Source organism: Crinia signifera, chromosome 1 (assembly GCF_055691185.1).
Source record: "Crinia signifera chromosome 1, ASM5569118v1, whole genome shotgun sequence".
In the NCBI taxonomy this organism is placed as follows: domain Eukaryota; kingdom Metazoa; phylum Chordata; class Amphibia; order Anura; family Myobatrachidae; genus Crinia; species Crinia signifera.
In genome coordinates this window covers 418,841,707-418,854,027 of record NC_139217.1, presented here as the reverse complement: position 1 = coordinate 418,854,027, position 12,321 = coordinate 418,841,707, and the positions used below count along the sequence as shown (strand labels likewise).

Here is a 12,321-nt window from a genome sequence, read left to right as displayed (position 1 = left end):
CGTTCTGCAAATTTTTGCTCATTATATTCTTTTCAGCCCGCGCTGGTACACACACCCCTTTTTTCCTATACGTTTTGAGGACCTGACAAGTCCTAGTACCAGCTGCAGATAGTAGCGCACTGATCACCTCCCCCCTTTTTTTGTGTATTACATGAATGCTAAGCTTTCGGGGTGTAACCCCCTTCATCAGGACACAATCCTACAGCAATTTGCCAATGCAACAATCAACATTTAAATACCCCACCAAGTGACACTTACCATGTCTCCACGCTGTAAACGCGCTGACTGCGCTGACCGGAAGTCGTCACCCGGAAATGCACATCCGGGAGTACAGCGCTTCAGAGTTGCTAGGCAACTACTGAGCTTGCGCTCCACGGCAGCCATTACCAGGGATATCCATAGTCAGGCGCATCCATGCTCATAACAGCGCCAATAAGGGGACCAGGTTAACATAGCACATGTCAGGCAAATACACACTATCCGGACACACAACCCCGCTTCAGTCAGGCTCAAGTGTTGCCATGCAACCACCTATAGCCTGTACTCGGCGGTGAGTGCAACCCAGACAGTGCGCAGCCGCACATAGCCAAGCTCACACCAGCCTTAGGAGAATCATGGACATAATACATATACATAACCATCAATCACAATACAAAAAAAGGAAAAAAGATATATACAGAGAAATGCAAATACATATACAGAAGCAGAATACCATTTTACATAAGCGAATTTCAATTAATTTTGTCATTCAATCCTTTAGGATAAATGGTATCCAGGCAGTAAATCCGCCTGGATTCCAACAATAATAGACGCTTCGCTCTATCCCCTCCTCTGGGGGAGTCCTGCACCTGATCAATCATGAAGTATTTTAATGAGGACAAAGGGTGACCATTCGCTTTAAAATGACGCGCCACAGGTTGATCAATGTCACGTCCAGAAAGTGACAGATCGATGGCAGACCTGTGTTGCGCCATACGCTCGCGGAATGTCCTAGTGGTTTGACCCACATAGTAATATCTGCGAGGAAAAACAATGATATAAACCACAAAAGGCATTTTACATGTCAATATAGAGCGAATGGTATATTCCTTGCTACTATGCGGATGTTTGAAACTATTACAAGCAACCAAGTACCTACATGTGGCACAATTGTAACAACCCAGAGGCTTCACATGTACATTGGGGGCTCTAGGACAGTTAAGACCAGTAACATCGGTCTTCATTAAGCGGTCTTTGAGGTTCTGCCATCTTTTAAATGCCGCTACTGGGCGTACACTCCGGAAGACAGGCAAATCAGGGTCACTTTTAACAATTGGCCATAAGGCCTTGGAAGCGTAGTGAAGGACAGGGCTGGCAAAAGAATAGGTAGATGTCCAGGGTAAAATGTCTGCAGAGCTTTTATAAGACAGGACACACACACCATGAAAGTAAAATTTTATTTCACATACAGTATACTCACCTATCCAGTAGAATCAATGGTACAGTAGCTGTAAAAAATAAAAATGCCTTTTACACTTCTCATTTGTAGTTTACAGTACTTCCGCTTTGTTCTATGTAGGCATCCAATGGGCTAAAAAATAATGAACCGAACACCCAAACCTATGCACTGAGGAGCTGTATAAGTTAAGACATACAGCTCCTTTTCACGAATGCTGACCTCCTGATTACTGTCATTAAGAGTTTCAGCAGCCAATCAGCATCCACTTCCATTGGAGTAGACCGCTGATTCGCTGTATGATGCCAGACTGTCAATCACCGCTTCCACCATTGAAGTCCACGGTGAGAACGGCTTCTATGACCTTAATGATGGCACCTGATATATTGTAGTCAGTGAGGGGAACTGCAATGTTATTGGAGGTCAAACTCATATTTCAGGGACAATTTTGATTTCTATAAGCTATCCAAAACAAGTTTTACAGAAAAATTATTTTTAGCTTCGTTTTGAGATTTAAAATTCGCAAAAGAACTGAGTCAAAACCAAAATCGAACATTGTGAGTTTACACACATGACATTGGCCAAGTTTTATGTTTTCTCAAGTAAAAATGCGAGCTTGGCCATTGTGAGTTGCGTGATTATGGCAACCGGGCCAGTTTGCAAGTTTTTGCACCCTATTACATTGAGCGAGTTCTCAAAATATGTAGAAATGTGCAGAAACTTGCACATGTTCCAAATTCAGAACCTATTACTTTTATCCCAACACGTTTCACTGTCTGATACATACCGCCATGGACAGCATTTCATATATTGGGCCCCAGCAAGAAATACTTCATCATCTGGACTTTTCCCGAAATTACAGTAGAACTATTGTTAATTATAGTAACAGCATACCTTTATGTAACTGTGTAGTCTCTTTAATTACATCTGTATATGAACAAGCTGTCTCCTGACTATACAGATGTGTGAGTGTTTCATCTCCTAAATCTGAGCATGAGAACTGAAAATAATAATTGTTACCACATGAATATCACCACCGGCCATATCTGTTCAGGTGATATATAGCAATGAAGGATGTCCAGCACTCTTACATTGAGGACTTTAATGTTTTAAAAAAGTAGGTATTCAAAATCAGCCTTTATATTATAATATAAAGGCAGAATATTGCTCTTTTAAAGCCAATTTCCCCTACATATTTACATATCTCCGTAATCCAGGACAGGCTTGTGTATGCGTATTCACATTAGGGGTGACATTTAATGGGATGTGATTTTTTAGTAAGGTTTAGAAATCGAACATTATCGCATTTTCTGAAATCGTGAATAAAAAAAAAAAAATCGACTATTTAATGGGATGCAAATTTGTGGGTGAAAAGTGCGATATGGTGCGATTTTTAGTCATGAAAATGTGCAAATTTGTTTTTTAATGAAAAAAACCCGGGCCCCTGTGCGGTTGGCACTGGGCTGATGTTTGTGCAAAAAAATAGAACAAACTATTGTGTATTGTTGTGGAACTCCAAGTCCCAGCAAGCCTGCACTGCATGCAGAGACTGGAGAACAACAAGTCCCAGCATGCGGGGCATTGAAGGGCCTGCTGGGACAAACAGTAGTGAAAAAAAAACACAGACACGTGTGAACAGTAAAACTTTATTACATACTGCAATCATCCACTCATACATTACCTATGGGTGCACCAATATGGCCTGTCCTCTTCTCCATGTAGAATCCATTTGGGTTCTTGTGGAAAGAAATCATAATCAGGCCCTTATTCTGGTTGATTCGTTCGGGTGCGAATTCGCATGGGGGACCGATGTTTTGTGTATGCCCATGCACAGCAGCATTTCTGCGCATATGTAAAATCGGTGAAAAATCTGTCCGCCAAGTGCAACGCTGGGTGTACACATGCTAATGCTTCATGACGCATGTGCGGGGAGGCGGACAGCTGACATAACCGGATGTCAGCTGCCAGCCCAATTCTCTGGAAATCTACATGCAAATGTTCAAGTGGTCTGGACCACCCTTATATCTACATGCACCTTCACCATCATTAGATGGTCGGCGACCATTGAAAGATGGCGGAGGTTCCCACTTGCATGCGAATGGATTGTTATGTAAAACATCCATTCGTATGCCGGGTGAATGAACCTGGCGTGTGAAGGTGGGGAGGACGTACCACCATTTGCAGGGCGGGTTCTGCTTGACTCGCAAGGGTGGGAATTCACACCCGAGCGAGTCAACCATATTAAGGCCCCCTGTCTACTGAGCTTCAGAGTACTAATGGACAGCTCCAGGGCTGCCACGAGGAATTGATTTCTGATGACTGATATCCAGTCCAGTACCCCCCCTATCCCCCCTCCCCCTATCCCCCCTCCCCCTATCCTTAACTTACCGCCCAACTCAGCAGGTCCTGAAGCACAGGCTTCTTCAATGCAGGATGTCGACGGCCAATTAAAATGCAGCACCGGCTCGTGAGCCAATCAGAGCTTGTGTACTGGCAGCCACTCTGATTGGCTAATGGTACACGAGTTCTGATTGGCTCAAAAGCTGGTGCAGCATTTTAATTGTCCGCTGATGTCCTGCATTGAAGATATCTGTGCTTCAGGACCTGCTGAGTTGTGAGGACCGAACGCAGCGCAGGCAACACAGCGGAGGGTTGTGGTGGGAAGGACAACTGTACCCACAGCACCCCCCTGTCAGTGGCCCTGGACAGCTCAGGTGCCCTACCCAGTATAAGTAGTGCATGCTGGAAGATCCTTACTGCAGTTATTGTGCTTCTATATCTCCTGACCTCCCACAGGAGAGCTCTCACCAGTAGCTGTTGATCAGATTAAGGAAAGATCCTGCAGCCATCCGCAAATTAAACAAAACTGATTTTGGTCTAATCTCTGCATCCTTTAATGATAGGCTGCAAATCTTAAATAACATATTTCTGGGGTTTTTATAGGTCTAAGTATTCTGCACGGTGGATAGGATGAGCAGCGAGAAAAGGTCTGTGTTTTTATTTAGGGGTATATGTCTAAACATCTACTTACAGCAGCCAGATTTTCTGCATGTTTTGGTAAGCTGCTTGTCTCCAAGAGATAGATTTCATTTCCCTTCCAGAAACGAGTTCCAAATTGGCCAAGTAGAAGATTAAAAGCAGATTAGAAGTATACAAGTGCCAAAACCTATTTGAGCTTTTAAGTGCTCTGTGATTTATCATTTTCATTTAATCTATTAGTATCTGCCCAGAGTGCCGCTGGCTAACAAAGGCTGCCTCGTCCAGGATTGGCTGCCTCGTCCAGGATTGGCTGCCTCGTCCAGGATTGCCTTTTACCAGTTATATTGCAGGCTAAGCTGCATTCCCTGATATCCAGTAGTTTATTAAATGCTGATATATTTTTTAAGGAATTATTATTGATATATAGTAGCACACAATGTTTTCAGACAATTTCCTGACCAGTGAAGGGAATGCTAATGGTTTTAAAAGTATTTTACACAATTAGGGCTAATTCAGGTCCGCTTGCTAAGCAGCGTACATTCCTTGCTTAGCGCGAATGTCCCCACTGGCATGCAGATGGACGTGTACACGAACACATCCATGCGCATGCAGGGCAAAAAAATCATTCAATGGTCACAGACAATCAAATTAAGTTTTCCACGTTCGCAAATAGAACCTAGTCTAGGCAGACTTTTATTTACGAAGGACATGGCAGAGAACAGGGCGGGTTCTGGCTTCCTGCAGGCTTTACCTTGCCTGTGTTTGCGTGGGGACACCCAGCGTTTTTGTGGGCGCATCAAATGCTGGGCATCCCCATGTGGCAGCCCCCTACCTGCCCACTACCTGCTCCGATTTTTTGCGAACGCCTCGGGGACTGGTATAGTCGCTGAAGGCGTTCGCACATTGGGTCTGCCCATGCGTATATTTGATGATGCGCATGCGCAGATTTGAAACATCGTTCCCCGCAGCTAATTTGCAGGGGACCGAGTAAACCTGAATCAGGCCCTTTGTGTTTATTTAGATGAAACAGTCCTGCTTGGTGTGTCCTTAGATCAGACGCGCCATCCAAACTTCTGCAGCACCTGCTGTGCAGATTGTGCGACACATTGTGTCCTCCTGTGTAAGCGAGAAAGTGTCTGAGACCACTGCAATCACACCCAGTTATGTGACGTGCCAATATCATACCCACAACACCCGCATCTCTGTGCATGTGCATAGCCACCTCCCAGTCTCCACCCAGTAATGTGAAGTACATTTCCAATAGGTTATCCAGACTGTGCATCTCAATCACTACTATAATGCGCATATAAGGTGCAACTTTGTAGCTACTTAGACCAAGGGCGCAACTCCAAGAGGCAATGGAGACTTCTGCCTCTGGGCTCCAAGCCCTAAAGGGGCACCTGCTGGTTCGCAGTGAGATCCAAGTGTGATCATAGCTCTTGCAGTGGAGCTTTGCGGCCAACCCTCTGCAATAGAGGACAGGACAGTTCCTGCCTGGTACTGCTCAGCCTGTGCTGCAGAAAGCATCAGTGCACCCTCCGCTGTTGCTGACTTGGGACCCACCGGTGAGCGCTGATTTATGCTGCTGAATCTTGTCTGACCCTGCCTCGGCGGCCATTGTCGCACCTTTTTTAGGGGGAGAATGGCACCAAATTTCAACTTGCCTCTTAGCAACTGGGATGAACTTATGACTCTTAGACAAATGCACAATTGAAAAACATCGAAACTTTGTGTGAATAAGGCATTGCATCTAAACTGCATTAACGTTGGCAATTGTGTCCTAAAGTTCAGTAAACCAATAATTCTGCATATAAGTCAGTAAGGGGCTTGTCATAAATCTGTACAGGTACGGGTGCATGCTTTTTGCTGTGCAGCGTGTAATGAAGTCATCTATTCTCAGTAACTGCTATCCCAGCATGGGTTTACTGGGGGAAGATCATGTCAAACAAATCTTATTGACTTTTTTGATTGGGTGACTAAAGTAATGGATGAAGGAGGGCCATGGCTATAGCATATCTAGACTTTAGTAAGGCTTTTGACACTGTCCCACATCGCAGACTGTTAAATAAACTTGAAAGCTTGGGATTGGATTCTAAGATAGTTGAATGGATAAGAGCGTGGTTGCAGGACAGAAAACAGAGAGTTGTAGTAAACAGAGGCCCTTATTCTGATCGGTGCAGTGTTTTCCGCTTGCGGTCGTACCGCCGATGTTTGTCGTCTGCGCATGTGCAGAGGTCACTCTGCGCATGTGCAAGCGGTTTCGCCGTACGTTTTTTTTAGACGCCGCACAGGGGGCGGAGAGGGGCGTGAAGGGCTACTTAGCCTCATTACCCTATGCATACGCCCCGCGTTTCATGGGCGTTCCCATGCAAACGCTGGGCGTATGCATGGTAATGAAGCCGTGACGCATGTGTAGGGGGCTGGCATCTGACATCGCCGGATGTCAGCTGCCCGCCCCCATACATGATTTCATACGGACAAGTGTCCGTGTGGTCTAGGGTGGCGGGAGCTGGTGGAGCGTGCGGCCCTGCATTCAATGGTCGGCGACCATCGAATGCAGGGGCTGCTCCCAAAATGGAGGAGGCGTATCTCCGTCCACTTTCATGCGGACCGCCACATATCCGCGTATGGACGGAGGTGGCGATCCGTATGGAAGGCGGGGATTCGCCTGCACGGTCCTGGCCGCATATTCTGATCTGGCCGCACAGATCAGAATAAGGGCCAGAGTACAGTCAAAGGAGGGAAAGGTTACAAGTGGAGTACCCCAGGGATCTGTACTTGAACTGGTGCTTTTTAATATCTTTATTGGTGAGATTGCAAATGGAATTGAGGGTAAAATGTGCCTTTTTGCAGATGACACAAAGGTATGCAACAGGGTAGACACACCAGGAGGGGTAAAACAAATGATTGAGGATCTAGGTAGATTAGAGAAATGGTCAAGAGAATGGCAACTACAGTTTAATGCCAAAAAATGCAAAATCAGGCTCTTGGGTCTCAGAAATCCAAAGACTCAATATAGTATAAATGGCACTATAATGGAAACTACTGAGGAAGAGAGGGATCTAGGTGTCACTATTTCAGGGGACTTAAAAGCAGGTAGGCAATGTAACAAAGCAATGAAGAAGGCAAGTCAGATGCTTGGTTGCATAGGGAGAGGTATCAGCAGTAGAAAGAAAGAAGTAATAATGCCACTGTATAGGTCATTGGTACGACCTCACCTAGAGTATTGTGTTCAGTTCTGGAGGCCATATCTCCAGAAGGATATAAATACATTAGAGACTGTACAAAGAAGAGCAACTAAATTGGTGCATGGCCTACATCACAAAACGTACCAGGAAAGACTAAAAGATCTTAATATGTATACTTTAGAGCAGAGAAGGGAAAGGGGGGACATGATTGAAACTTTCAAATATATCAAGGGTTTTAACAAGGTACAGGTGGGAGACATTCTTCACAGGAAGAGGAGCAACAGAACACGAGGACATGCACTGACACTAGGGAGGAAGATTCAGGGGAAATGTGAGGAAGAATTTTTTCACAGAAAGAGTAGTAGATAAGTTGAATAGCCTCCCATCAGAGGTGGTAGACGCAAATACAGTAGTACAATTTAAACATGCTTGGGATAAGCATATTGATATCCTTACATAAAAATAAGGATCAAATATGGTTTGAGGTAACATGTTTAAAAAAAGGTGCAGACTAGATGGGCCAAGTGGTTCTTATCTGCCATCAAATTCTATGTTTCTATGTTTCTAAACAATTTTTTATAGAGAGTAGGGTTTTCCATTGAATAGTTACCATTGATGGTGCCATCAGTGCTTAATATTATTGGCATGAAGTCAACTAACAGAGAACAGCAGATGGTTTTGACCATCGATGGCAATCCTTGTTATGGGGCACGATTTACAGTGGAGCCATCTCTAGTACAGAGCACAATTACCGGCACCGGTGTCTCAACAATGAGGAACTGCAGGAAAATACTCAAACGACAGCAGCTACAGATCGAGATTTCATATACATATTATACATGGATGGTGTAATGGTTAGCATTACTGCCTTACAGCGCTGACGTCATGGGTTCGATTCCCACCATGGCCCTAACTGTGCAGAGTTTGTATATTCTCCCTGTGCTTGCGTGGGTTTCCTCCGGGTACTCCGGTTTCCTCCCACAATCCAAAAATATACTGGTAGGTAAATTGGCTCCCAACTTATTAACCCTAGAATGTCTGTGTGTATATGTGGTAGGGAATATAGATTGTAAGCTCCACTGGGGCAGGGACTGATCTGACTGACCAAATATTCTCTGTAAAGCGCTGCGGAATATGTGTGTATGTGTGAAACTGCTAATAAATAATAAATAAATGACACAAACAAGGAAACTCTGCACATATTTAAATGGGTCATTGGGTCAAGAGCAAGTTGATTGACAATCATTAAGTCGACACCATTAGGTCGACATGGTTCTAGGTCGACATGGGTTTAGGTCGACATATCATTAGGTCGACACAAGCATTGAGCTGACATGTGCCGACAGGCGGTATTTCATGCCCTACCATCCACTAGGGCGTGGCAGGAGAATAAAATAGTGTGCCAAGCATAGTGAGGCACCAAGCACAAAGCATTGCGAGTGATGCGAGGGGAGGCGGTGCACTGGAAACGGTCGACATTCGGGTAAAAAAAACGGTGAAAAACCCCATGTCTACCTTTTGACTGGCGACCTAGACACTGTCAACCTAATGCTTGTGTTGACCTGTCGACCTAGAACCATGTCGAACCTTCCCCATGTCGACCTAAAGGTGTCGAACTAATGACTGCCGACCAAACGATCCCAACCCATTTAAATGCGCCAAAAGATTACTTTGATTTGCTGTAAATATCTTCACAATGTTTGCCCTATTGGTACTTGTTTCATAGCACGGCGCCCATCGCATACCATATTTAGTGGTGTGCGATGTGATGCGATATTCCCGTTAAATTAACAGGAGTGCTTGTACAATGAAATATCGCATTGCATCACATGCCAGCAAATGGCATGTGATGCAATGCGATTTTTAATTGTACAAGCACCCTGATGGGTGCTTAGAATGTAAATGCACCCCCATTGTCAACACCACCCCCACTATCAACGCCAACCTGAAGCGTGGCGTGGATTTGACTTTAGATAGTGTGGCGAGCGCAGCGAGCCACCGAGCCCGAAGCGTGGCGAGCAGACGCGGAATACGAGCCCGAAGCGTGGCGAGTGGACGCGGAATGCATGTAAAGTAATACGTGTCCCCTCGCGGGGCTCGCCGCGCTTCGGGCTTGGTGGCTCGCTGCGCTCGCCACACTATCTAAAATCACCTCCACGCCGACGTGGATAGTGGGGGTATGAAAAGGTCGGAGGACGCGTACCGCAGCCCCTCGCGGGCTCGCAGCGCTTGCCACGCTTCGGGTTGGCGTTGATAGTGGAGGTGGCATTGACAATAGGGGTGCATTTAACATTGTAAGCACCCATCAGGGTGCTTGTACAATTAAAAATCGAATCGCATTGCATGCATGGCATGCCGCTATATTGCATGCGATGCGATAAGATGCACTTCGATCAAAATCGGGGGCGCCGTGCTAGGAAACAAGTACTGCCCTATTAATTGATGATGCAATATTGATAAAGAATAAACTGTAACCAATCTCCTCCTTCATTATTCTTGCAGATGTAAAGCAGCCCCTTCAAAGACAACTGGCAAGAATCTTTCATCAGAAAAAACGCCTTTACCAACATCAAAAAACACTCCAGATCCTGATGACCTTTTCAGTGACATTTAGCTAAGCCCTTAATCCACTCCTGCTTAAACAAACAGATCTGGGGAAATTATTTTGTGATAAATGTGTAGCGTTTCTACAAATGGACCACTTGTCCCAGAGACAGGCTGTGGGCTGCAGGGTGACACTGATCTCATTGATATATTTGCAGTTTTTTAAAGGCTTAGATATTTTTCTACCATTAGGGTAAATGTATGGTTTTTTTTCCAGTGTGGATTCCTGCTTTTATACAGAAATCTAAAATAAGTGCACACTCTTAGCTGACTCTCCCCCCCCCCCTCTCCTCCAAGTATTGTAGTCATTTAAAGTGACAACATAAGAAATGCAAAGCTACTGAAATAAAATTGGGAACAATATATTTCTGCAGATACTGTAATTCATGTAGGACTTTGATATTTTTGTGAATTTTGCAATTGAATCATATTCTAATGTGTCTCTGGGCCTGATTCAAAGGTGGATGCAAGTTGCATTGTCAGACGCTAGTGGTCAGGGGCGTAATTATAACTCAGTTCCGTAGCAACATTTTCAAAAGGCCCCAGTTGTATAGAGAGGGGAGGAACACGTGTAGGGGCGTACAGGGTGTCACACACACACACACACGGGTGGAGGTGTGCATAATGTCATGCACAGGAGGGAATTGATTGGAAGGTAGAGGGTGCCACACACAGGGGTAGAGGTGTGCATAATGTCATACACAGGAGGGAATTGATTGGAAGGTACAGGGTGTCACACACAGGGGTAGAGGTGTGCATAATGTCATACACAGGAGAAATTGATTGGAAGGTACAGGGTGTCACAATTATACACACAGAGGTAGGTCACACACAGAAGAAGGATGTAGTAGGGATGGCCATCGACACTATCAACGTTGATGGTTGCCATCGATGGCCATAATGCAGATGGCCTCGATGGTAGCATACAATGTGATGTACCATCAATGGTTTTAGGGCCATCCCTTTTATTTGTCTGACTAGCCCATGAGCCAATCAGAACCTAGAGGACCATGGGCCATTTGGATGTCAGGGGTTAAGCTGTGCTCCTTGTCCCGGCCACTTGGGTAAGGAAAAATAAATTGGTTATGCTTTGACATCAATTGAGGGAAGCCATCTGATTCTCCGCCATCGATGGCAAAACTATTGTACATCGGTCATGAACCATTGATGATTTTGAATCATTGGTCAATGGCAATCCCTAGGATGTAGGGGGGAGAAAAGATTCCACACACAGGGGTAATGGGCTATGGGGTGGGGGTGGGGGGTTAAACGCACAGAGAAAGGGGTCATACACTGGGAATTAGGGGGATAGGGGAAGGTTTCTTGCACACACAGGGATTTAGGGTACAGAGGTCCACACAGAGGAAAGATGTAGGGGGCAAGGAAGGTTTTGCACACTGGGGTTGTCAGATACAGGGAGTCATACACAGAGAAAGTGGTACAAAGGGTCACACACCAGTGATTAGGGTGGTAGGCAAGACAAGGTGTCACAGGTATGGAGGCATACACCAAGAATGATGAGGGTCGAGGGGATCAAAAACAGAGAGAGAAGTCAGGGGGTGAAAACATATAGGGGGTTATTCTGATTCACTCTTTCTGACAAAATCCTTCTTAGATGGACAAAACCATGTGCACTGCAGGGGGGGGGCAGATGTAACATGTGCAGAGAGAATTAGATTTGGGTGAGTTATTTTGTTTCTGTGCAGGGTAAATACTGGCTGCTTTATTTTTACACTGCAATATAGATCTCACTTTGAAGTAAAACCCCACCCAAATCTAATTCTCTCTGCACAAGTTACATCTGCCCCACCTGCAGTGCACATGGTTTTGTCCATCTAAGAAGGATTTTGTCAGAAAGAATGGACTAGAATAACCCCCATAGTGAGGTAAGTACAGGGTTCCCCAAGAAATTACCAATCTGTGGGGTGGGAGGCCCGTGGACCCAGGTACAGGGTGTACGGGAGGCCAGCAGCAGGGGTATTGCACTTCAAGATGGTGCCGAATGGCCGGAAGCACGGAGGAGTCGTCCCTGGTTGGGCCTAGCACTGCTTCCCCTCATGGTTCGACTGCTGAAAGAGCCTTGTATGCTGGGTCAGGTGAGAGGGCTTCTCAGAT

The 12,321-nt window shown here is 45.4% G+C and overlaps 1 protein-coding gene across 1 annotated transcript in view; it reads left to right on the top strand.

Moving 5' to 3' along the window:
* The window catches only part of XRCC4 (X-ray repair cross complementing 4), a 340,917-nt gene extending 330,346 nt beyond the window's left edge, over window positions 1-10,571 (top strand). Inside the window, exon 8 of the mRNA XM_083151842.1 lies at window positions 10,105-10,571. Coding sequence (XP_083007968.1) covers window positions 10,105-10,216 — 112 coding nt within the window. The 3' untranslated portion in view covers window positions 10,217-10,571. The remainder of the gene's footprint in view (window positions 1-10,104) is intronic.
* The last annotated feature ends 1,750 nt before the right edge of the window (window positions 10,572-12,321 follow it).